The 26,385-nt window shown below is 51.9% G+C and overlaps 1 protein-coding gene across 2 annotated transcripts in view; it reads left to right on the top strand.

Moving 5' to 3' along the window:
• Nucleotides 1-597: 597 nt before the first annotated feature.
• HTRA1 (HtrA serine peptidase 1) overlaps nucleotides 598-26,385 on the top strand; it is a 50,306-nt gene continuing 24,518 nt past the window's right edge. Inside the window, exon 1 of one of the 2 annotated variants that reach the window (XM_032882150.1) lies at nucleotides 598-1,157. In XM_032882150.1, the coding sequence (XP_032738041.1) occupies nucleotides 680-1,157 (478 nt within the window). In that variant the 5' untranslated portion in view covers nucleotides 598-679. The remainder of the gene's footprint in view (nucleotides 1,158-26,385) is intronic. The other variant, XM_032882151.1, reaches the window with a different exon arrangement.

Genomic DNA, 26,385 nt, shown 5'->3' with positions numbered 1-26,385 from the left:
GCCCCGCGGGCGCCACCTTCTTTGTATGCTGCACAGGGACTATGGTCACGGTCGCGCTTGCGGGACACGGGGGTCAATGCCAGAAAGGCGCCCGTCCCCCTCCTCTGGAGCTCGTGACCAGAGCCCGCGGTGGCACCGCCGCCCGCGGTCCGGGCAGCGGCCCCTCCCGCTCCTGGGGCGGGTCCCCAGTGGGTAATTTGGGGAAGTTTCTGGGGCCCGCACGCGCGGGGCCGCCGCAGGTTCCCCCTCGCAGAGTCTTTGGCTCGCGAGGGGCGCGAAAGAAACCGCGAACCGCGGAGAGGAGCGACGCGCGGACCGGGAGCCCGGGCCCTGCGAGAGGGCGGACACGCGCGCCTCCCCGCCCGCGCCGCCCCCCCCGGCCGCGCCGTGCCCGGGCGCGCCCGCCCTGCCCCCGCCCTGCCCCTGCCGCGGGCGGTCCCCGCTCCAGGCGTCCCCCCCCCCGCCCCGCGCCGCCATCCGGCCGGCCCCCCCGTGCCCCCCCCGCCCCAGCCCGGCCGCCGTGCCCGTCCCCAAGGCGGCTCGTCACCGCCGCGAGGCCAATGGGCTGGGCCGCACGGTCGCGCGCACTCGCACCCGCTCCCCCTAGTCCCTCCCGCGCTCTCCCCGGCGCCGCTCTCCGGTCCTGGCTCAGCCCGCTGCCGCCGCCGTCGGAGCCGCCATGCAGCCCCCGCGCTCCTCGTGCCTCCCGCTGCTGCCGCTGCTGCTGCTCCTCGCGGCGCCCGCCCAGGCGCTGCCGTCCCGGCCCGGACGCTCGGCGCCTCCCGCCGCCGGGTGCCCGGAGCGCTGCGAGCCCGCGCGCTGCCCGCCGCCGCCGGGACACTGCGAAGGCGGCCGCGTCCGCGACGCGTGCGGCTGCTGCGAGGTGTGCGGCGCGCCCGAGGGGGCGGCGTGCGGCCTGCAGGAGGGCCCGTGCGGCGAGGGGCTGCAGTGCGTGGTGCCCTTCGGGGTGCCGGCCTCGGCCACGGTGCGGCGGCGCTCGCAGGCCGGCCTCTGCGTGTGCGCCAGCAGCGAGCCGGTGTGCGGCAGCGACGCCAACACCTACGCCAACCTGTGCCAGCTGCGCGCCGCCAGCCGCCGCTCCGAGAGGCTGCACCAGCCGCCGGTCATCGTCCTGCAGCGCGGCGCCTGCGGCCAAGGTACCCGCGCGCCCGAGCTCCCGGGTCTAGCCATCCCGCCCCGACGGGTCCTGACGGGCGTGCCGGGCGAGCCGAGGGGCGGCGAAGCGTCGCGGGGCGCTCAGGGCTCCCGCTCGCCGGGAAAGGGCGGACACCGGCCCTCGGGGAGCAGCGTTCCGCGGGGGGGGGTCCCCCTCGGAACCCAGCTTTGCGCCCAGCCCGGGGCCGGTTCCGCGCCCGGCGGGGCGCCCCGCGCACTCTGCCCTGCGGCCCCCGGCCGGGATGACGGGGCGTCCCGCCCGGTGCTTACCTGTGGGTGCCCCGCGGGCGCCCCAGCACGCCAGGGAGCGGGGACAAACGAGACGGCGTGGGCGCGGGAGTTGAGAGGGACTGGAAAGGTGCTTTGTGCCGGAGGCGTTGGGACCACAAGGACTCATTTATTTCGGTCGCTTTGCTTCCCTTTACTTCCCCACGCCGCGCCCCCGCCCCCCGCCATCCCTCCCCGCGCCTCTGGAGTTAACCGGGCGTTCGTTTTCTTCCGGACCTTGTGCGCGGAAACTTTAGGTAACTCGGTATTTGAAAGGAACGGCGTTGCCCGCGGCTCGGCGGTTCCCGCGATGGTCCCCGCGGGACAGGCGCGGGGGGAGCCGCGCAGACTCCGCAGCGCCGTCGCTGCCTGCCCCTTCCCGTGTTTGCAGCCAACCCTACAAAAACGAAAGTGGTTTTTTTGGAATAAGCTGAACGGGACTCCGGAGGGCGGAATCTGAAGCAGAGGGTGGGAGGGGGGTTAGGGATGAAGACGTGAACCCCTTCTCTTTCGCATCTTTTCGGTATCGACAGGACCCGGCTTGGTAGGGGGCGGCGGGGATGGGGCGAAGGGTGGAAATACTGTCTCTCTCGCGGGACCTTCCAGGGGATGCTTCTGGTCTCCAGTCGGAGAGACCGTGTGGAAAAACAGTACGGAGTTCGGCTGCGGCCAATCCAGCGGTGGAGTCCCGGGCCAGCCTCGCTTGGCAGTGAGTGCTCTTGGCCGCCGCCTCCTGCCGCGGGGCCGTGCACGGAGAGGGAGAGAGGGGGAAGGAACCCAGCGCCAGGAGCTGGTCTAGATTTTCGTAGTCAGAACAGGGTCCAGCATGACCATGGAGGGCCTGGCACAGGTTGGCTCACACGGAGAGCAAGGTGCCAGCGCTGTGTAGGAGAAATTCCAGCAACACAGGAGCAGGGAGCCGGACTGCTGTCCTCAGGAAAGAGCCTAGATAGGCGGTGCAGGAGACTATCTTGGAGAGAAATGATCCAAGGGGGACGGAGGTATGAGTTGACGATGCACAGGTATGTGGGTGCTCTCTGTGCCCCAACCCTGGGGGCCACACGTTTTACCCATGTGACTTCACTCAGCTTCACAGCCTCATGAGGAGGGGGGCTTCTGCTATTATCCCCCCTTCACAGATAGGGGAACTGAGGTTCAGTGACTTGTCCAAGGCCACTCAGCTGGAACTTGAACCCAGAAAGCCTTCTTCCCAGCCAGCCTCGTGCTCAACCCAAGACTGAGGAGAAGAGGTCAGGCAGGGTGAAGGAAGTTTCTGGAGGGCCGGGAACAGTCTGGGCAAAGCCTGAGCATTGCTTGGGAGCTGGCGGATAGATTGGTGTGGCTGGGGACATTTGGGGAGGGCAGCGAGAGTGACCCAGGCTGGTGGCATAGAGTCGCCGGCCCGAGGAGGCCAGCTGTGCTCTGATCTCAGAGGTTCTCAGACTGGGCAGCTCTGAGAAATCCCAGGGCAGGACTAACGCAGTGGCGGAGCGCAGAGCGCACCAGGTGCAGCGTTTCGGCGCCCGTGGTCATCTGGGTGTGAGGTGACTGCACGGGGAGAACATATTGCATATTGTTGTCAAAAATGAGCCAGCTGTTACGTGTGTCGTCTTGCTGCACCGGGTCCTGAGTAACTGGCACCGTCTGGCTCCTAGTTTATTGCCCACGAGGTGGAGTCACTCAGTGAGCTTCGGACTTGGCAGAGGCATTCCTCGTCGCCGTGGGAAGAGACCCAGGTCCTTGCCCATTAGCCATCAGTCCCACAGCAGGCCCCCAGAGAGCCAGGGAGGGGACAGCTGCGGGAGGGTGAGCGTGGCAGCTGAGAGGAGAGTCAGAGACAGAGGGGTAAGGCTGTTCTCACCCTTTCCTCTCTCTGCAAATATTTACTGAGCGCCGCAGGGTGTCAGACACCGTGTGTTTCTCTGTCTGCCTGGCCCCCAGGAGCCACCTGATCGCTCCGCGGGTAGCTGATGAATGACCAGAAACCAGAGACACGGGGCCAGCCTGACTTTCCTCCACGAAAGGCTTTGCTTTTGCCCCCCTGCCCCGCCCCCCTTTCATCTAGCACTCCACCCTTGACTTCCCAGAGGTACCTCTGAGGGCCAGAGCCTGAGAGCCAAGACTTCATTCGGTCGCAGCCCTGCCCGTGAGCAGGTCACTTGACGTCATTGTTAAATGAGGTGAATTGGCTGCCGGCTCTGGCGAGAGGGTTGGCAGGGATGCTGTTTGTGCTGGGGCGGACGCGGGAGGCCTGGAGCTGGAACGAGCCGTGCAAGGATGTGCGGAAGGAGCTCCCGGGACAGGAGTGGGCTCCATCATGTCCAAGTTCCTAGGGAGGGTTTGCCCGGGGCAGAGAGCGAGGGGAAGGGAGCAGAAAATTGGAAATGGCCGAGGACCAGAGGCCCTGGGCAGGTGAGCGGGTCTTTGTGGTCATGGTAGATCTTCGGATGGTGGAACATGTCACCATTTAAAAGAAAGCACTTTGGGGGCGTCTGGGTGGCTTGGTCACCGTGGAGCATCTGACTTTGGCTCAAGTCACAATCTCAGGGTCCTGGGATCAAGTCCTGCATTGGGCTCTGCACTCAGCAGGATGTCTGCTTCTCTCTCCCTCCCTCTGTCCCTCCCCACCACTTGTGTGCTCTTTCTCAAATAAATAAATAAATAAATACAATCTTTAAAAAAAAAAAGGATAAAAGAAAAGAAAGCACTTTCATCTGTACACCGTTTAATGAAAACTTCAGACAACCTCTCTTAAAAATTGTTCTGGAAATGAAGGCAGATCCTCTACTTCAGAAATCAGTGCTGTTGTCAGAGTTTCGACAGGCAAGGGTCCAATTACACTAGAGAACAAAGATCTCTTCCACCATTAGCGGTTTGGATTAGTTTAAAGCAAAAATCTCTCTACTCTCAGGAAATAATAACAAAGAAAGGAATTGCAATGAATATAACAGTATAAGAATAAAGGCCAACATGGGTTTAGTGCTTACTCCGTGCCAGGCATATGTTAACTCATTGGACCCTCCTAGAATCATATGAGGGGTGTTCTGGAATCTTCCCTGTGTCACAGCTGGGAGACAGAGTCACCGAGAAGTTCCTTGTCCAGGACTTGAACCCGTGTGTCTGGTCCAGGGCCCATTCATAATCACCACGCTGTGCTGTTGACAGAGAAGCTAAGGTTACACGCCAGTGTCTGCTAAGCTGCAGCTCATAGCTGGAATAAACAGTGCTCCAGATGGCCGTGGCCTTGAGATGAAATGTAGGACACCTCCCAGCTCTCATTCCACAGGCACGGGAGTTGGAGGACACGGTTGCCCCCGGTTGCCATCGGGCCAGCTCTTGCTGCAGAAAAGCAAAGGGAGCAGAAGGGACTGGAGTAAAGATGTTTTCAAAGCAGAGTCCCAGGCCCCAAACGGTTTCTGGGGAGAGAAAGGCCCCTCTGGATTCCCAGATATTACAAAAAACGGGCCAGGATGTCTAGCGCTGCAGACCTTTACCAGAAAATGGACAAGAAGCCAGGAAAGAGGCTGAAAAAGACTTCCCAAAGCAGAAGGCTCCTCCATTTCTGCTCCCAGTACCCCCGACAGAATGGCCCTCCCCACCCGAAACAGCGTAGACAAGCCCGGAGCTCTCCCCAATCCTGGTCCTGGTCCTCCTGTCTCCTTACCCACCCCCCCCCCACCTGAGGAGCGAGGGCCTTTGAAGGGGGATCCTGGTGTGCATTCCCAGAGAAGGACCACTGGCTTAGTGGAGAAACTGTCCTTACAACAGTTTACGAGGATTTGCGCTCTCTCGTTGACTGTTTGCTTTTATTCTCTGTTGGTTTTGATAAAGAGTTAAAATATTAAGATTTCATAAAATTAGTAAGAGTATCAAAAGCCAAGCATTGGAGTAGCATCATTCTGTCCAGAAGAACTGTAAATAGGTTGCATTAGAGCCGAAAAGAACTGCCTTCAGCAGGCAGCTGTGGCAGGGACCATGTGGCCAGACGTCCGACAGCCTCCAGACCGAAAGGCTGGATTCTCAGTCCATTTGGAGTTGTGTGATCCTGGACACCGTTTCGTGCCTTGGACTGAGAAATCAGACTTTCCATGAGCTTATATTTCAAGTGAATAAATAGCTCTGGTGAGGCTTAGTTTGAAGAAGAAATCAAGTTTGGCTCGTGGTTGAGGGCTCCTCGGAAAGCCAGCTGGAGTGGAGGGAGCGGCAGCTGGTCAATTCCCAGGCGGTTACCTGACCAGGTGACCTGCCCCTGACGTCTCAGGGCCTTGGAAATGAGGGGATGGGGCCAGATGATCTCTGAGGTCCCTTCTAGCTGGAGTGGTCTGTGAGTTTTGTAAGAAAACTAGCCTGAAAATTGCGGTCACTTCATCCCCATTTTAAAGGCTGGGCTGAGTTCTTTTCTTAAACTATTGATGAGTAAAGCCTGGGTTGGCATGGGCCCATCTGGCATGTAGCCCATCTTGGGCCTGGATCCCTAGTACTTTAGCTTTTTCTGGCTGTGGAAAACCCCTTGGTGACCGCTGTGGTGACAGGCCCACCCCCCAAGACAGGAGCGCCAGCCAACCTGGTGCTTCTTGCTGCTTCCTGGGGAGTCTGAGGCTGAGGGGCACGGGTCCCTGGAGTGAGATCCCTCCTCAGTCATTTCATCTTTCCTTCCCACCTTCTCTGCCATAGGAGGGAAGGAAGGAAGGAAGGAAGGAAGAAAAAAAAGAGAAAGAAAGGAAGGAGGGAAGGAAGGGTAGGAGGAAAGGAAGGAAGGTAGGAAGAAAGGAAGGAAAGAAAGGAGGGAGGGAAGAAGGAAAGAAAAAGAAAATTGGTATTAGCAGAGAACCTGAGGAGTGGAGCTATTCTAAATGCTTTTGGCAAGACTCCCAGAGGCGGTAGGGAAGATGGTGTGACCCAGTGCTGCTGAGTGACGTGTGTCTAGAGCCGCTGACAAACACCAGCTAGTACCATATGGCACAGGGCAGAGATGAGTGGCAGAGACGGGGCGTGTCGCTCACTGTAGTCAGGGCCCAGAGTTTAGCTCCTGGAATCAGTGACCTGAGTTCTGTTTCTAAGTGTACTCAGAGCATTTATGGAACCCCTACTCTGTACTCAGAAGGCCCAGATGTAGGGAGTCAGAGGGAGTAAGGGCAGGCAGCCCATGGTTTTCAGGAGCTCGTCGTAGGTCACGTGATACCGGGCTGAAGGCGTCAGATCACCACTTTCTAAGTGTGGGACTTCTTGAGTGTAACTTAATCTCCATAAGCCTCTGTTTCCCCATCAGTGAAATCATAATAAAAACACGAGGACTTAACGTGCATATCTCCTGGGGTTGTGGGAGGGTGGAAACTCTTAGACGAAGGGTTTGGGAGTGTATGTGATATATTGCTAGAACCCAGTCGGTATTAGCTGTTGTCATAGTAACTGCCACCATCACTAAGGCATCCAACCAGGCTTCGGCTCAGTGGGGGAAGTGCCCCCCCCCTCCCCGGGAGTAGGGCTGGGGGTGGGTTAGAGAAGGCCTGGCGGAGAAGGAAGGTTAGGTAAGGGACGTGTGTCCTGCGGGCTGACTTGGAAATTGCCAGTAAATATGTTTAGAGAGTTTCTCCAGGCCCAGGGACTCAGACACCACTTTGCCCGTCACCCCCTGAAACCCCTGGTCCTTGCTGAGATATCATTGACGAGTGTGTGACTTCTCTAGAAAGAAGAGCTGGAACACCTGGGATTTAACAGATGTGAACCTGTTAACCCTCGCAAGGTCTGTGATGTTCAGGAGATAGCAGTAGACAGCCCGGAGGCCTCGAGACCTTCTTGAATAATCCTCGGTTTGCTTTCCATGTTTTAGGAACTCCTCCCATGGAAAGAATGGTCACATCTTAAGGGGGGGAAAAAGCCTGGGAGCCTGTGGGTACCCTGTGATTTGAGATTCCTGGGACAAAATTGTCAACTAAGCACATTTCAGAAACAGCCCTCCATGGCCTCATATGACAGCAGCTGGTCCCTCACCAGGGGCCAAGCCTGTCCCCTTGGGCGCAGGATGGTTTCGGGGCGCATGTTGTTGTGGCTGGAAGTTTTGATAATTTTCAAACTTGAATAAGGCCTGTCTAAATGAGTCAGAGCCTTGTGCAAGATTTTCAAGCCTCAGGAAACTTCTTTTTCATGAGTTGTGCAACCAGATCTTGCGAAGAAGACGGTAGATCTGTGTGCATGTGTGTGATGAACTGGTTTTTTTTTTGTTGTTTTTTTTTCTTTCCTCGGGGTCTGGCGAGATGTGCAGTAGAGTTCCCTTTCACACAGTTTCGGGTGAGATTTCCCTGGCTCCTCTAGCACTTGAGTCATCCCGCTCCCCGTGGCTAGGAGAGCCCCGTCTTTGGTGTCAGTATTCCGAGTGGCGGCCGCCGCTTGGTGGGGATGGATGGACACAGAGAGCTCTGCCTGGCGGGGATACCCAGGCAGGTGGCCGCCAAATGGATGGAGAGAAGAGAAGCCTCAGTGTAGAGCGGACACATCTGCTTTTCTCTGGCAGAGCGAGCTAGCCGGGGTGGGGGGGACCCGGGGGAGGGCAGTATGACAGGCAGGGGGTGGGGAACAGCTCCGGCAAAACAGTGACCCGAACAGCTACGGCCACTAGGTGCTCTCCGGGAGGGGGCGCTGTGCTGCCCAAGTTAGGGCCTGCCCGGGTGACCACCCAGGCTCGGGGCACATGCTGGACACACCCGGGGAGGGAGGGGCACTGTCTTTGCGGCCTGGCTGAGTGGCAGTCCACTCCCCAGCAGGGGACTGTAACCATCCAAGGCCAGCCAGGAGGGATGAGGCAGGGCCGGGATTGGGACCATGGCTTGAGACTTCTCTGTGTCAAGTGTTATTTGGAAGCATGTGACTTAATCTCCAAGTATTTGGGGGGTTTCCAGCTAGCTTTCTGTTATTGATTTCTAGTTCAGTTCCACTGTGGCCTGAGAACACACTTCGTATGATTTGTGTTCTTTTAAGTTTGTTAGGGTGTGTGTTCTGGTCTGGAATGTGGTCTGCCTTGGTGAGTGTTCCCTGTGAGCAGCAGAATCTTCTGCTGTTGTTGGGTGGGGTGTTCTGCGAATGCCAGTTAGGTCTGGCAGACTGATAACGCTGCTCAGGTCAACCCCGGCCTTACTCATTCTCCGCTTGCTTGGCCTGTCAGTTCCCGAAAGACGGGCGTTGACGTCTCCTGAGTCTATTCTGAAACCCTGATCTGCTATCTCCTCTATGACCTGCCAGTGTCCTAGGAAACACACGGTCTAGCCCCACTCGGACCTTTTGAGGGAGTTACTAACTCCCTTCAGCCTCAGTTTCCTTATCTATGACGTGGGGATAAGGATGCCACCTCGGAGACCTCAGAGGGACACTGTGAGGGTCAGGCTGGGAAGGTGTTTTGTCACCTGGGAGTCCTGGAGCATCAGAGCTGAAAGGAGTTAGGACCTCTGACTGGCAATTCCAGACTCTTTGGAACTCCTGGTAGAACCAGCACCAAGCAGTGGAGCCAGAAGGATGGAAAAAGTCATATGCTTCCTGAGTGTCAAGACCCAGGACTTGGGGGCACCTAGGTAGCTCAGTCGGTCAAGCAACTGCCTTCGGTTCAGGTTGTGATCTCAGGGTCCTGGGATGGAGCCCCGTGTCGAGATCCCTGCTCAACGGGGAGTCTCCTTCTCCCTCTCCCTCTGCCCCTGGCTCATGTATGTGTGCTTTCTCTCCCCACCAATCTTAGTCTCTCAGATAAATAAATAAAATCGTAAAAAAGAAAAGACACAGGTCTCCTCAGGGCACGTTATCACACTGAGACACCATAGCTCCTGGCCAAGGTCACTGAATTGTTTGCAAGCACTGATCCTCTATTTCAGAAGGCCAAAGGCAGAGTCCACTACCATCAGCTCCAAAGGAAGGGCACTTTGGTTCAAAATGCCAGGACCCCAACTATTATGTAGGGCACACCACCGTCTCTTGTGTCTTTAGGGACCCCGTGGTCTGCGTTCTGATTTCCTCAGCCTGAGTTTCCTTTGAACAACTGCTGGTCAAGGAATGGCCCGAGTTGAGGTTCCTTAGTCCCAGCTTGAAACTTCTTTACCCTCTTGACATTTTGGCTCCGAAAAATATCGCCCCACATGGCTCTGCCCTTATTGGAAAAACCCAGTAGGAGAAATCTGATAACAGAAGGTATAGGAGGAAGGTCAAGCATGTGAGATCATCTAGAAAAGACCCACATGCTCTGATTCCTTTCTGCACATGGGGTCACACAGTACGCTCATACACAGCCTGTTCCCTTGGGGTCCCCATCACTGGCCAGCCCGATAATTCTTCATCTTCTGAAAAATATCAGTGTTCCTCAGCAACGGTCTCTGACTATAGCACCCCCCCATTGGCTTGTTTTCGGGGGTCGTTTGGACAAGGATGACGCCTTTGCTGCAGTGACACTGGTGGCTGGCCATACTCACTAATGGATTGGTGGAGAGGGCCAAATCCCAGAACAGGAAACCTGGGTGTGGAAGGTCCTGGCAGGTCCTGTAGCCCAGCCCTTCACTTTACAGTTGGGGAAACTGAGTCACCCAAAGGGAGCATGCCTCTCACAACATGCCCCACCCATCAGCAGGGGCGCCGACGGAGACTGTGCTGAGGCCCAAGGAAGAGCCCCTGAGGCCTTCCCGCCTCCGCCACACCTTCCTGCTGGAGCAGACGGGAGAGATGGGAGGGCACAGACGAGAAAAATCCAGACGATTTTTCTATGAGCCTGAGAAACGATGGGTACTTTTGCTTAGTCTCCCAAAATGATGCTAAAGAAAACGTTCCCCTCCCCCGCCCGCCGACAAGCAGTCTCCTTTGGTTGGAAGATGACCCAAAATCTATCCACGTAATGACTGATTTCTCCTTTCAAGAGTTCCGAGCACATATTATTAATGTCCTTGAACCGTAATTACAGTGCTCTTGCTGAAGGGGAAAAAACAGTACAAATATCGTGGTGAACATGCCAGATAGGTCAGGGCTGAGGTGCTTCCGTGCCTTTTAAGCTGTGGTTAGATTTTCTTTGAGATGAATATACCAAGCTTCCCTTCTCTTGACATAAACGCTCTTTTTAGTTTCTTTTACCATACTGTGTAGATATCTTGAGAAACGCATTCATACTTTTGATGACATATTTTACTGTATCAGTTTCTTAAAGTTGCAAATACAGTTTAATTACATCAGAAATAACGAAAAACAGAAAAAGAGCCACAATTCCGGCAGCTTCAACGTCTCCGTCCCAAGCATCACCAGCGTCTGGTTGACCAGTCCCAGCCTTGTGTCCATTGATCTGTGGCTGCCGCTGCCAGTGATACTGAAATGAACCTTTCCATGCTCATCGTTACTTCTGTATCTGGGGTTATTCCCTTGGGTAGATATTAAGAAGTATGACGACTGGAGGCACGTGGGTGGCTCAGTGCGTTAGAGCCTCTGTCTTCAGCTCAGGTCATGATCCCAGGGTCCTGGGATCGATCTCTGCGTTGGGCTCTCTGCTCAGCAGGGAGCCTGCTTCCCCCACTCTCTCTGCCTGCCTCTCTGCCTACTTGTCATCTCTGTCAAATAAATAAATAAAATCTTCAAAAAAAAAAGAAGTATGATGACTGCCTGGATGGATACGGATTTTTGATGCCCCTTGGTGTATGTTGCCAGGTTGTTTTCCGAGAGGATTTTACCCATATTTGTTGCCATCAGCTATACAATTATCTCTTAAGTCACTGATGGTTGAGGCAGGCAAAAATAAATTTCCCTGAGAGAAATCCTTCAAGACAAATAGGAAAGTATGAAAGGAGTCATCCTGCTTAGTGAGTTAATTACCTGGTTGATCTTTATTCTCAGATGCTTTTTTTCTTTTTTAAGATTTTTATCTATTTATTTGAGAGAGAGAGGGATGGGGAACGAACAATGGACAGGGTCAGAGGAAGAAGGAGAGAGAAGCGGACTTCCTAGTGTGTTCAGTGAGGAGCCAGGACCAGCCAGGGGATGGGAAGGTCTGAGGTCACAAGCCAGACTATGACTGAGAACATGAGTGTTTGGACACGCAGCCCAGGCCTTTCCACACTGAGCCTCCCGGATACCAAGGCTCCCCAGGATGTAGGAGGAGACCAGAATGTTTTTGTTTGTTTTGAAAAGCAAAGAATATGTTTATTCGACTGTTTTGTACTCATGGACAGAACTATAACATCAACCACATAGATAAAATCCAACTTTCTAGTAGTCATATTAAAAGAGTAAAAAAGGAACAAGTGACATTTTTTTCTTTTTTTATTGCAAGTTCTATTGAGACATAATTCACATACCATAAAATTCACCCTCTTAAAGTGTACGGTTCACAGTTTCCCTATATTCACAGAGGGGTGCGGCTATCACCATGATCTAATTCTAGAACATTTTCATCCCTCCCCAAAGAAACCCAGTACCCATTAGCACGCAACCCATACAACCCCCCCTGCCCAGCCCTGGGCACCCACTAATCTGCTTTCCCTCCCTGTGGATTTGCCTGTTCTGGACATCTCATGTTAACGGAGTCACACAATGTGTGGTTTTTGGTGGCTGGTTTGTTTCACTTAGCGTCTTGTTTTCAAGGTCCATTCATGTAGCATTCCTGAGCATTCCGTTTTATGACCGCCTCATGTTCTGTTGTGCGGACAGGGGAAGGCCAGACTTTTTATTGTATCTGCTCTTCCTGACGGCGGATTCTAATCCCGGCCGGGAAGGTCACGTTGAAAAAAGTCTGAACTCAGGCAGCGGCCCTGGCTTGTTCTGTCTGAAGAAACCCGAGCATGGGACATGGGAAGCGAGTGTTGAAAGCAGGAATATTCTATATGGATGGAATTAATATGCTAAAAGGAAAAGATCAGGGAATGCGTTTTTCAGGTTTATTAGATCATATACCTTTTTTTGGGAGCTGGAAAGGATGTCGGAAATGGTGTGGCCTAGCCCCTCATCATCTCAGCGCTGAGGGAACTGGGGCCCAGAGAGAGGAAGCGGCTTGTCTGGGGTCTCAGGGCCCAGTTTTCGCATCTTTCTCGAGCCAAAGATTCCTTCTGGCTTCTGTCAGTTTTACAAGTTACCCTCATTCTCCTCCTCGGATCTGGAGGATCGCACTCATCACGAATGGGTGTGGGGCACGTCTCAGGAGAACCTGTCCCCTTCCTGGACGGAGGGCCTTGGTTCTCTGGTCACATCCCTCCCTGTCCCTTCCTGTTCCTCCAACCAATCCCAGCCACCACTCCCCCGCCCCCCGCCACCAGGGGGCTGTGGGAGGGGACCCAGGACAGCCGAGGAGGGTGTCTCCCAGGCTCCTTGAGCAACTCAACCATCTCCTCCCAGCCTGCTGCTTACGGAGCCTGAACCTTCCCGGCCCCTCCAGACATAACAACCAGGAGAAGTGGGAGCAGGAAGAGAACCCAAATGAGAAATCTGGGAAGGTCGAGACCGGAGCCAGATGCTTATCAAGGGGAACGCTAATAGTGTTTCTGTGAACGGAGCAGTTAGCCGTTTCCCTGATGGTAATAAAAGACACACATGCTGGGCATTCAGGAGACTTCGGGGGGAAAAGAAAAATTGTGCGAGGGAATGGATTGGAGACTTTGTTTCCTAATACATACAATAGGTCAGGAAAGAGTGTCCAAGGCAAAAATACTGACCAAACCCAGGCCCTCACCGTGGTGTGCAAGGAAGGACTTTTTCTGGAGGGCGAGGGGGGTGGGCCATGAAACTGCAAAGTGATTAGCAATGACAGGCACCATTAAACATAGACACATTGTTCTGCAAAAGGCACATTTTACCATTGAAGCTGAGCCGTGCTTGTGGCTGAATTTGTAGGGCTTTGCAGCCAACTGGCCGGGTGCCCCCAAAAGCCAGCAGGGGGTTGGGAGAGACCGTCTCAGCCTTGTTTGGGTCAGAGTCAGGGTTTGTGCTCCTTCGTTTCACCTGCCCTGGTCTTTCCAGCACCATCTGCTGCGGCCTCGGCCCAGCCTCGGCAGACGGCTCCGCGCTCAGGGCACCGTGGACACGGCGGCCGGATTCGTAGGCTGAGGTCTGGCGTCAGGAGAGCTTTTCCCACTCTCCGCCGTCTGGGAGCCTGCTCCGGAAAGAGAGGGGCTGCCAGCGCTCCGAAGTGCCAGTGTGGGCTGGAAATCAAGGCCAGGCTCCCGGGCTCCGCCTCCTCTTCCTCCTTTATTCACGATGAGGCGAGAAATAGGTCACACAGAGCCCTCCTGAATTTTCTTTCTTTATTTCTGTGCAGAAGACAGAGAGTCTGGGAGCCCCTCCTTCAATTTCGAATCTTAAAAAAAAAAAAAAAAAAAAAAAAGGAACAGTTGCTACTTGTGAATTCGGTTTATTTTAACAAGAAGAGGTCCAAGAGCCTTTGGCCTTGGGAAGTCCGACTCCCCAACGGTGTCTTCCGTTTTCTCCACCTGCCTTCGATTTGCTGCCTGGTGCTCCCGTTGGTGCACTTGATGCCCGGGATTTTCAGGTTTATTCTAGAGCTCAGCCTGTTGCCTTTGCCACAGCCAAGTGATGCCTCTCTGTCCCTCCTGTGCCTTTTCTCTGCAAGGTTCAGAGAAACCTCATTGCACGGGGGGCCCCCCAGGGCCCTGGAATTTGCAGCCACAGCACTGATTAGAATGGGGGTCTGGTTTCCCGGAATGTGCAAAGTCTCGCTTCTGTTTCTGCTGCCTCCACAGCCCAGACCAGCGCTGGGCCAGCCCCTGGGTTGGAGCCGTGACTGACAAGTGTCCTTGGAATGGGATTGAGTGGGACAGACAGAATGCAGTTCCTCAAACTGAAAACATGGAGAAAGTGGGGCCCTTTGCTGCTTTCACGGGGTTCTGCTTCTCCCCGCCGCCTCCGCAGGCAACCACTCTCGCAGACTCGAGGCCTCAGCCCCTTTGCACTTCGTGACCCCTTCCCCATTAGGAACCTGTTTAGAATGGTTTTTTTTTGTTTTTTTTTTTCAATTATTTGACAGAGGGAGAGAGAGAGAGAGATCACAAGTAGGCAGAGAGGCAGACAGAGAGAGAGGGGGAAGCAGGCTCCCTGCTGAGCAGAGAGCCCCATGTGGGGCTTGATCCCAGGACCCTGAGATCATGACCTGAGCCGAAAGCAGAGGCTTAACCCACTGAGCCACCCAGGTGCCCCTAGGAACCTGTTTAAATGGATTTCTCTGCTGACTATCAGGGAGAAAGTCGTGAAAGTTCTCTGTTAGAGGAGGAAGCATTCTGTTTTCCTGCCGTCTGGCTCATGCCTGCCTCTCTTTTTACCCGCCTTGGCTGCTCTGGCCTCCCCCCCGCCCCCGCCCTGCCCCCGTCCCTCTCACGGTCATTCTCGAATTCATCATGCAACCTCACAAAGAGAGCTTTTCTTAGTGAAAAATCATCCCCCTCGCCCTCCCTGAATGTGGACCAGCTCCCTTCCCAGCTGCACGGTGTCAGGTTAGTTAACTGCCTGCTTCTTGTTCCCTTCCCCGAGCACCTGCACAGGTGGGACCAGTGTCCTGCTCCGGCTTCGGGTGCCCGTGCCTGCAGAGTTATGGAGCCCAGTTCCAGTTCTGACATCAAAAGGCCTGAGGTGGCAAGCAGGGCGGCGGGGGCCTGTCACTGAGCGAAAGTGTGCTATTCTTGCCATCATAGCTATGGGCCAGGGCGGGCGCTCCCTATCGGCTGGCCTCGGCCTGCCGCCCTCCCATACTCTGATTTGTTTTGTCTCTCTGCTGTTGCACCCCCAGAAGCGTGGGGACCTTGGGCTCAGGACAGGGCCATGCTGGGGAAGTAGGAGGAGCATCGGAGCACCAAGCATTGGATCCAGCCCCCTCCCCCTGCGGGGCTCCCTTGGTTTCTCTGGGAAGGTGCCAGACTGAGCAGAACAGGGCAGGTGGGAGAGGAGGTGATGTGCTGGATGTAATTTTCTCTTGGAGATCCCCTCTGGATTTGGGCCCAGATCTATTTACCCAGCAAGTAGCCTGTTGGTAGTTATTTTTAATCTGGCCATGCTAGGGACAAGGAAATGTTAGATGTGCCCCTCGGACCATCTAAAGATGAGAAAGAGGATGGCCTCCAGCACGCACCCCCGTGGCCATACGTTCCGGGGTCTCAGTGGCTTGTGCCCTGAACTGAGGCTGGTACTTGGAGCTCCAGAGGCAGGACCTCACATGGGGGCTCATGCTCCAGGTGTGGGGGCTGTGCGCAGGTGGCTGATGACAGCTGAGGAGTGTGTCCCAGACCCCTTAAGCAAGTGAGCCCTTCCGAAAGACTAAATATTTCAGGACACTCCGCTCGGGACATGCTGTGGATGTTTCTTTGGTTACAGTTTCTGAGCCGGTGGGAGCCCGGCTGGCTGTGCTTCTGCCGGCAGGCTGGGGAAAGCTTTTGGGCTGGACCTTGAGTCTAGAGCAGTGGTCCAAGCTGGCATCTCAGGGGTGGTTATCTCTCCCCGTCACCACGGGGTAGGGGGTGGTGGGCTCCTGGCCCTTCAGGTGAAAAGGGGGACATTTTGTCCATTGGCCTTCATGTCCAAATTCTGTGCACTGCATTTTGTGCCTTTTCCTTTGAAGGGATCTTATTTCTTTTGTCACTTGTGCCCATGCGACAGAAGGAAGAGAGGGCTGGAATGGAAGCATGAGGAGGCCGGGGCGAGAGGAGGAGGGCGAGTTGTCCCCAGCCGCCCTCCTGTGGTCCCATGGCCAGCAGGCCCTGGCTGACTCTGGCCTTTTTGGCTTAGTTTCTTCCTTCATGTTTCTTGTCCTTCTCCCCACATCCTGCCAACTGTGGGAACTGGGCTGTGCTATGATTTGTAGGCTCGAAAAGGGCCCATAGCTTCAGTGGCACTTAAAGTTGTAGCAATTAGGTGAAACATTACAAGTGATGTCTTTCTTTCTCTTTGAGAGTTGTTGCGGGGGCAGGGGGGTGGTCTTGGAAGCCACCCAATGGAGCCTCCTTATTTTAAAGTTGAGGAACCTTCAGCCCGAGGGGCTTGCGAGGTCACGTGCCTCCCGCATGTGCGAGCAGTGCCCAAGCTTTGGACCATGGAGGGCGGGGGGCGGGGGTGCTCCTGGCACGTGGAGTGTCCGTCAGCTCCTGAAGACTGCCCGAGGGCTGCTGGGCTTGGCCGGATTCAGCATCCTGGTCAGCCCTGAGCAGCACGTGCTGCCTTCCGGTACTTCATCTGCCCCTCGGGTTTTAAATCAAACGAAATTGAAATGCAGGTGTGCAGTCCATGCGGTCCGTGCTCAGAAGGACCCCGTACCTGGGTTAACGCTCTGCTGTCACCCTCTTGGATTTCTCAGCACTCTGGAACAAGGAGCCCCTGTGGTTTTGTTTTGCACGGGGCCCTGCAAATCATTTCTCCTGTCCTGAATGTAGGACAGTGCATTAAAATGCCAGTGATTTGATCAATCTGCTCTTGCAACTGATTTAAATTTTGGGAACAGGCCGTACCCTGTGAATAAAGGGGGATTCATTTCTTTTCCCTCGAAGACACTGTGTTCTGTTTTCCAAATTAGCTCTACTTCTCGATTCCGTTGAGAAACTGGAAGGCACGATTGTTCTTGTTGGAAGCCAAGGTTGGATTGTGAATCTTGAGTTCCGGCCCTGAGCTCTCAGGCATGGAAGTGGGAGGCATTTTCCTACAACTGCGGGGGCTGCAGGGGGCTGGAGGCTGAGTGAAGGACCTGGAGGGGAGGCTCCGGCTGCAGAGCAGAGGGGTAGCCTCCCACCTGTGCCACTTGCCAGCTCAGAGGACATGAGTCACATGTTCCACTCCTCTGCCTTACTTCTCTGATTGTTTCATTTTTACATCTTTCTGTGGACTGGGCATAAGATCCTCCTTATAGTTGCAGGAATAACTAGAGGTAATGTTTACGGAGTGCCTGGCTTTGGGCTTGACACATAGTAGATGCTCAATAAATGAGTAAGATTATGGTTTTATTATTTGATTGCCAACATCTCAGGTTGGGTAGGAATTGGCAAGCTGTCTGGGAGGAGAACAAGGATCCAGGCAGGAAGACAAACAGGGTGAGTGCAAGCAGGTAGGGTGGCGCGTGGTGTTTTGGAGGCCAGTGAGAAGTTTGCGGCAATGGAGAGCGGACATCAAGAAGTCATGGGATAGAGAGTTGGGGAATCAGAGCCCCCTCTGGAGGAGGGAGCTGTGCCCAAGTGATGGAGACCAGCATGGGGGTCCTGAGTAAGTTCATGCACCCCAGGTCGTAACTATCATTTTGGGGGAGACACCTGAAAATGGGCCAGGTGTGCCTGAATTACAATGCTGAAACGGGATTCTGAGAAGCCTTAGAAGTGTGGGAAGAGGCACTCGGAGGCCTTGAAATGCACCTGGACAGTGGCACACCTAGTGAGAGCTGGGAGGTGATCATGGCCTTGAGCACAGGCTTTGTGTGCGTTCTCTCCCTTAGGACTCGCCATGGCCTGGAAGAGGTAGTATTATCTCCATCTTGCAGAACGGGAGACTGAGGCTCAGATAGGGTCACTGTATGAAGTAACACGGCTGTGAAGGGGCAGAATCAGGATCCGAGGCCCTGTCTGGCTCGGGCGTCATCCTGGCACCAGTGGGAGCCTTGGGACCTTTCCCAGCCTGGCTGACCCTGCTAGGAATCTACTGGGGTTGGAGCTCTGCCTGGCATTCATTCCATCCATCCCTGACACTCCAAGTGTCAGATGCGGGGGGGAGGTATGTCTGGAGAAGGCAGGATGGAGCCCAGAACAGGGGCAAGGTGTCCAGGATCCATTGCTAGGATTCCTGAGCCAGGTCTGAGGCAGCTGCCGCCACCCGGGGCGGCCCTGGGGTTCTCCTGGGACTGCCAGGGAGGGCCTGGAGGGCTCCCTCGGTCCTTCTAAAGCAGATGCTTCCCATGCTGGCCATGCTCTCTGGTCGGTGACTAAGAGTCCTGGCGGCTGAGGCAGTGCACCCTGTAAGTGTAGCTCAGGGGTCCCCCTCCCCTTGTATTGCCAGCTGGTCATGAGCTCCAGAGGGCCTGAGACTCGGGAACCTGTGGGACTCAGGCCTGCTACTTGGGTAGGGTTGGCACTCCTGCCTCCCTGATGGCAGGTCCGTGTTTTATGGGGTCTGAAAAGCATACAACTTGGGGGACCCTCTTTAAGAAAAAATTCAAAACTATAAATATAACATTAGGCGTGGACATGATCTTTATTTAGATTGAAAAAGCAAACTGCCACAAATTACAAGTTTTTCAAAATAAGAAAATCCTACAGACTCCAAAAACCCAGAAAAATGTCATGATGTTGTCATTAAATGCCAAACACACCTTCACCTTTAAAACATCTTCCCTCCCGGGGCACCTGGGGGGCTCAGAAGATTAAGAGTCTGCCTTTGGCTCAGGTCAGCCCCATATTAGTCTCCTTGTTCAGCGGGGAGCCTGCTTCTCCCTCTGTCTCTGCTGCTGCTCCCCCTGCTTATACTCTCTCTCTCCTTGTCAAATAAATAAATAAAATCTTTTTTAAAATTTTAAAAAATAAAATACCTTCCCTTCCCTATATATTTTTGGGGTGATAGACTCAACCACCTTTTCATAGGACAGTGAGTTTGTAATGTTTCCTATGGAGAGAATAGAATGATTTATTATTATTGTTGTTGTTGTTGTTGTTGTTAATTTAGTCTTTCCTCTGGCATATTTCCCCACTACTATGTACTGCCAGGCCAGGTCACCATACCGTGTACAATCTCTGGCTTGCACTAGGAGCCAGGATAGAAATGCAGAAGTGACTTCAAAGCACATAAGTGTATCTAATGAAACCCAAGCAAAATGATTCTACAGTTTGACTTTTTAGGCCCATTCCCCAATGCTACAGCTACTCTGATAGGACAGGAGATGTGTGGCAGAGGGAAGGAGACAGTCACCTCAACCAACTACAATTTAAATATTTTTATAAATTTTTTTTGTTATTTATAAATTATTTTTCAAAAAGTATCTGACAACTGAATGCTTTGCTAGGGCCCCTCACAGGGCCAGTGTTTACCTTTACCCTTCACTGTAAATCCACTTTTGCTCTGAATTATTGCAACTGTGTTGGGATTCTGGACCCTCTGCTGGAGAGAGCCCAGAGGCGTCAGGCAGAGGTCCCTGGATTTTCATGGTTCGTGACACCCTTAGTGTTTCAGTAATCTTTTCGTGGTACCCCCTCGGCCAAAAGAAATGCCTAATGGTTTTATTCATCAAGTAATTAGGTCCCAACAAATAAATATGTGTTAGTGTCTTTGCAGCATAATTGTCACTTGCAAAGAAAATAAAGGAAAAATGGAATTTTAATTTTGTTACTCAATAACCACACCTGTTTATGGATGGGCTAGGTGTACTGCTGGGTTCCATAGAGCCTCTTAAGCCTTAAAATTAGCTTGGACACTGCCATCCTCATTTCCAAATTCAACATTGATTTTTGTACAGTATTTGCTTTTAATCACAGTGACCACCAGCATCCAAAGTGAAAAAGATACAAAAATCATCCAAAGGATTATAGTGCAGTCTGATCTTGAAACTGAGAACTAGCTCATCCCGCAGACATCAAGTATCACAGTGTTTCTGCAGAAAACTTAAACTATCCTGTGAGTTTGCTATGGCACTCCAGGGTGCCTTGGGGCAGAGTTTGAGAACTATGACATTAGAAACATAAACACTTCTCTCTTCTTTCTGCACCACATCTAATCTTTATCTGACATTTTTACCTTAACTATTTAAAAAAAGCACACCTTTTGGGGCACCTGGGTGGCTCAGTGGGTTGAGGTCTCTGCCTTCGGCTCGGGTCATGGTCTCAGGGTCCTGGGATCGAGCCCCGCATTGGGCTCTCTGCTCGGCGGGGAGACTGCTTCCTCCCTCTCTCTGCCTGCCTCTCTGCCTCCTTGTGATCTCTCTGTCAAATGAATAAATAAACAATCTTTAAAAAAAAAACCCACAAACACCTGCTGGGATTTTCATTGGGAGTATGCTGACTCTGTAGGTCAATTTTGGGAAAATCGATAACTTCGTAATAGTGAGACTTCGGACTCATGAGTATGGGGTATCTCTTGATTTACTTAGATCTTTTAAAATTTATTTCAGCAAGTAGGAGACAGGGAAACAAACCATAAGAGACACTTAACGATGGAGAACAAACTGAGGGTTGATGGAGAGAGGTGGGCGGGGGATGGGCTAGATAGGTGATGGGTATTAAAGAGGGCGCCTGTTGTGGTGAGCATAGGTATTGTATGTAAGTGACAAATCACTGAATTCTGCTCCAGAAACCAATACTGTAATGTTTGTTAACTACCTAACATTTAAATGAAAAAAAAAATTATTTCAGCAGTGTTTTACGCATACTTTATTAAATATTTACCTACCTATTTAATGTTTTGATGCTATTAGAATTGATATTTTAAAAATGTCAATTTTTCTAAGGGTTAATTATTAATATATAGAACTATGGTTTTGTGTATAGTGACCTGTTAGCCTGTGACAATGAAAAACTCACTTATTCTAGCAGCATATTTACAGATTCCTAAGCAACTTCCATAGCACTATCACGTCATCTTCAAATACTAACAGTTTTACGTTCTCCTTCCTAACCTTTATGCTTTTGATTTCCTCTTCTAGCTTAATTATTCCAGCTAGGACGTCAGTAAAATACTGAATGGAAGTCGTAAGAGCAGATGTCCTTGTCTTATTCTCAGTTTTAGAGAGAAAGTATTCGATCTTTTGCTATGAAGTATATTAGTTTTAGGTTTCTTATCGATCCCTTTTAACAGGTTGAGGAAGTTCTTTTTCTAGTTTGTTGAGTGTTTTTATTGTGAATGAGTGTTCAATTTTTGTCACATCTTTTTGCATCTGTTGGATAATTGTTTGGGTTTTCTTAGTATTATATTCCAACGTTAAACCTTATTTATGTATTTATTTTAAAATATATTTATTTATTTGAGTGAGAGAGAGAGAGCGCGCGAGAGCAGGGGAAGGGGCAGAGGGAGAGAATATCCAAGCAGAGTCCTGCTGAGCGCAAAGCCCAATGCAGGGGTCGATCCCATAACCCATGAGATCAGGACCTGAGCCAAAGCCAAGAGTGGACACTCAACTGACTGAGCCACCCAGGTACCCCATGTTAAACCTTATTTATCCTTTCCTGGAATAAATCCTGACTGGTCATGATATATTATTCTTCTTGCTAAATTGCTGAATTCTTTTTTTTTTTTCTAAATTGCTGAATTCTGTTTACTAAACATTTAAGGACATTTGGTCTGTGTTCATGTTGGATATTAGTCTGTAGTTTTCTTATAATGTCTTTTGTCTGGCTTTGTGTTAGAGTAGTGTCGGGTTTATAAAATAAGCTGGGTAGTGTTTTCCCTATTCCATCTTTGGGAAGCATCTGTGAAGTGTTTGTATTGTTTCTTTCCTAAATGTTTGGTAGAACTCACCCATGGAATCATGAGCATGAAACTTTCTTTGTGGGAAGGTTTTTAACTGCAAAGACAATTTCTTGTTTGGGTTAACTTTATTTTCTTGAATGAGCTTTGGTAAATAAAGTCTTTTAAAGAAATCTGTCCATTTCCCCAAGTTGTAGAATTTATGTGCACAATTTCATCCAGAGTATTTCCATATCATACTTTTAATGTCTGTAGGATCTATAGTGATGCTTCCTCTTTGATGCATGATGTTGGTCATTTTGTCTTTCCTGTTGTTTTCATTAATCAGGAATGTAAAAAAACACCTTACCCCCACGTTTCTGAATTCTGAATCACCAGCTTTCTGTAAACGGTGGGTTGTCAATGACTCTAAGCAATTCCAACTTCTGTACCATAATGGAGCAATGAGAACAGAAGTGTCAGACCTTGACTCTGCATGAGGCTTCCCATTTTCATTACCTTCTGCCACATTGGTTTGGCCTAACTGAGCAGGACCCTCACTTTGTAGAGGGAGTTACATTTGTCCTCTGGTGCAAGCTGGTTGCTGCTTGTGAGTTTGAGAGTACAGATACGCTGCATTTCAGGTCAGATTATTCTGCTGGCCCAGTGCCCTGTTTCCCTTCTGCAGTGGCTGTGGGTTAGACTTGTACACAGGGGAACACATGTAAACCTCAAACCTAGAAAAATGGGCCTGCCTCACAGCTTCCCCTTGATCTCTGCCTCTGTGGGGGTGGCCACGATGGCCCTGTTAGGAAGAGTTTCCAGGACCTACACGAATTTGCCAAGGTCAGGAGAGTAGTTCTCTCCCTAATGTATCACTGAGCTGTGTGGCGCTCACACCTGTCCAGAGCGGCCTACTGGATGGCACCTTTATCTATTCTCTTTTTATTTTTAATTTTCACCTGTATGCCATGACTTGGCCAAGCACTTCATATACAGAACCTTATAAAATCAGCGTCAAAACCACTCTGAGGTAGGTGCTATTATCATTACATTTTATGAACAAGAGGAGAACTCTTGGGGGAGTAAGGTGACATACCTAGGGTCGGTCCCACAGCAGATAAGTGTTGTGTCATACCCTGATCTGTCTGATACCACGTCTGTGCTCTCAGCCATTTTCTCCATACTGAGCAGCCTGGACGCCCCAACCCGCTGTCTGTCTGCATCACTTAGACACTGGGTCCACCTTATCCATAAATCAAGAGCCAGAGCCAGTCTGGGTCCACCTCTGGGGATTCTCCACCTTGGCTGACCCCTCTGGAAGGAAGACAGTTGGCCGGCAGTTGAGATCAGAGCAAATGGAGCCAGCCGGGGCTTGTAAAGACTAGGGGGCAGTGGCAGTGTCCTCTAGCTTGACAGACAACCTTCTACATGGAGTAGGACTCTGACAGGGAGCCACGCTGCTCTTGAAAGGTGTTCTTCCCTTGTTCTGAAGTAGGATTTTGAGAAGCCAAACACTTCTTTGGTTTGACATCTTGCCCATGTTTGAACAATTAGTTGGTGTTTCTTATGTTCATCGTTTCTGCTCTATTTCATGTTCCTGTTGGTGCTGGTCCACTCAGTGGTGGTAATGGAAGTCACTGGTTGCTTTTCATCTAAGCTGCACAATTCAGGCTTGTCAGTTGGGCTTTTTATTATGGTCTGTCCTCCTGCTTCTCCTTTCTGTTTCCTCATCTGCAGTCTGCAGAGTCCTGTGCCCAGTCTCCGATTCCACAAACTCTTCATGTTGCTTCAGCTTACTGAGAGGGAGAGAAGGGGATTCGATCATAGCATGTTGGAGCTAGACTGGATGGACTTTGCAGCTCATTCTAGAGGCACCTGGCCCCATTTTACAGATGGGGAAATGGAGACCACTCGGCAGACAGGATGGGACCTGGGCCTTCTGGTGCCCAGGCCAGTGTCTTCCCTGCTCTCCATCTTGCTTTCCCAGGGTGCACAGGTCCTGGAGGCTCTCTCGCTAGTTTGTGTGAGAGAGCAAGAGGTTCTCTTACTAGCTGGAAAAACCCATGTTCATTTTTACTCCTGCTGCGGGCAAATTCTCCTATGCCTGCTTTGGGAAGTCAGAGAGAGGAAGTGAGTTAATGATGGTAAGACTCTGGTGATGGCCCTGCTTGAGAGAGTCTCTGAAACTCCATGCGGCCTTGTGGGGTACTGGCCTTTGGGCATTAAACTTCCTTTTGGCCTTTCCCAGGAAGCTGGTCTGAGGAAGCCCAGATGCGTGTGTTTACAGCTGTCTCTGGGTGATGTTCGCCAGGTTTTGTGGCCAGAGGGAATATTTCTATCACCTTCTTTATAGCTCCCTTTGGTGCACTTAGGGAAACAGACTAATTAATAGAAATCTGGGAGGGTGGTAGATATGTGTGGGGCCAGGATTAAGAAGAAAAGTTGTAGATCTGCCCAGATATTCCTATTACTTATACTCTCTATTAAGGAAATTTAGTATCTATGTAGAAGTCATTTAGGGTCTATGAGCCTCAGTTTCCCTAAATATAATACAAGCACAATATCTGATTTTCCAAATTCTTAGGAAGGAAGAAAATAAAATAGGATCCTGTATGAAAGGGCTTTGAAAGCAAAAATAATAAAATGATGCTACCGTGAACTTGTTGAATTAGTTTTCTTGGTCTAGTAGGTGCTGATCTTTTTCTGACCTTAGAAAACCATGCTCTGCAAAAAGAGAGGGATTCCACCCTGGAAGGAAAGCAGCTGAGAGCCCGGTAGCCAAGACGGAGAGGGGCCCTTTGCTTGTCAATGGCCTCTCACTTCCCAGAGGAAAAGCTTGGGAGAGGCAGGCTTGTCCCCGAGATGTCCTGGGGTCCAGTGGTATGAGTCGCGTTGCTGATGTCTCTGGTGGGGTCACACAGCTGTGGCAGGGACCGAGGAAAAAATCTGGACAGCTGCTGTGGGGTTGCCATGGAAGTCTGTGGATATGCAGCTTTGAGGGCCACAGAGGACTTGAAAGGGTCACAGCTTTGACAGTCTGCCCCAAGCCCGGGCAGAGGCCCACAGGGAGGGAGGTATGGGGGGGGTGTGAGTCTCTCTAAGTGTCTGTGAATATAGATATGTGTGTGTATGAATGTAAGTGTGTGTTAGTGCATGTATACATATGTGTGTGTGAGTGTGTGTGCAGCTCTGTGTGGATGAGTGCACACGTGTAAGAGTGCACACATGTCAGCCTACACATACATGTGAGTGTGTGTGCACATGCATGTGTGCAAGTGTGTATGTGAGTGGGAGAATATATATGTACATGTATGTGTGTGAGAGACAGAGTCTGTATGTGCACGTGTGCACGTGTGTGTACATGTACGGGTATGTACATGTATGTGTGCATGCTCACAACTGAGCGTGTAGGTGTGGGTGTGTGTTTGTGTGCACCTCTGTGCATGCGTGTTGGGGGTGGGGAACAAAGCCCCTTAGGGGAGTCAGGGGCAGTTTTATAGGCCTGTGGTTTCTTTTTAAACTGCAAAGTTGTGTTGTGAATCCCTCCGAGTGAGCTGTGACAGGGAGCGACAGGGGCGGGAGACAGATCAGTGCTCCTTAGAGCATCTGTGGCAAAGGAACAGATTTCCTCTATTTCCTATCCATTATGGCTCAATTAAAATATGCTAAAAATGAATTCCTACCAAAATGTCATAAGAAAGACACAAAATATAAACCTCAGCTTAAAATTTTTCGATGCAACAGACAGAAGATGACTCTGTGAAATTGCTCTAACGGTTTCTGGAAGCTGCCTGCCAGTGTCTGCAGGGGACCAATGGGTAGTGAGGCGGGCAGAGCCTGCCTCCCTGGAGCCTGCTTTGTGTAGCTGTAAGTGAGGCGACTGAGCCAAGGGAGACAAGGAGAGAGAAAGGAAAGGGTGTGTGCGTTCTCTGCTGCAGACTAGCCTAGAACCCCTCTGGCCTGTGAAGGCAGAGAGAGATGTGTTGAGGGATGTGTGCAGGTGGCACGGATTTGGGACCAGGACTGCAGGCTCAGGTTGCACTTGCGGGGGCCACAGTGGCCCCTGCTGCCACCTATGCCCGCAGAATGGGTGTCCTGGGACCTGAGTTCCCAGAAGCTCATTTCTGAACCAGATGCCGTGCTGTGTGCGGCTGGTGGGTGGAAGCCATTTTTTGGCCTTGCTGGGTAAGAGTCCTACACTGGGATGTGGGATTTCTGTGTCCAAAAGTAGCTTTGAAATGGGGGTTCGCTAATTACTGTGTGTATGTTTATATAGAAATTATGGTCATTTGATTTCCCTCTCTTTCTTTTCTCCCCCCAGTGGTATCAAGGCACCTCTTGTGCCTTCTGGCCTGGGATGTCCCAGAGGGTTGGAATAAACAAGGCATAGTGGACAGCTCTGGGGACAGACGGTGGCCTCTGTTCACCTTGTGGGATCAGTGGAAAGACAGGATCTGTGCCTTTGCCCTAATGCCTTTTCAGTCTGTAATGTCTAGCGGGCATCTCCTCAAAGCCGCCTCAGCTCTCCTCTCGGTGGTGGTGGTAGCAGTGGCATGCTGGGAGTGGCTGCTTCTCTGTGGCACTGTGGGA

Source organism: Lontra canadensis, unplaced genomic scaffold (genome assembly GCF_010015895.1).
Source record: "Lontra canadensis isolate GAN:19392208 unplaced genomic scaffold, GSC_riverotter_1.0 scaffold79, whole genome shotgun sequence".
In the NCBI taxonomy this organism is placed as follows: Eukaryota; Metazoa; Chordata; class Mammalia; order Carnivora; family Mustelidae; genus Lontra; species Lontra canadensis.
This window is presented reverse-complemented; position numbering and strand designations above follow the sequence as displayed.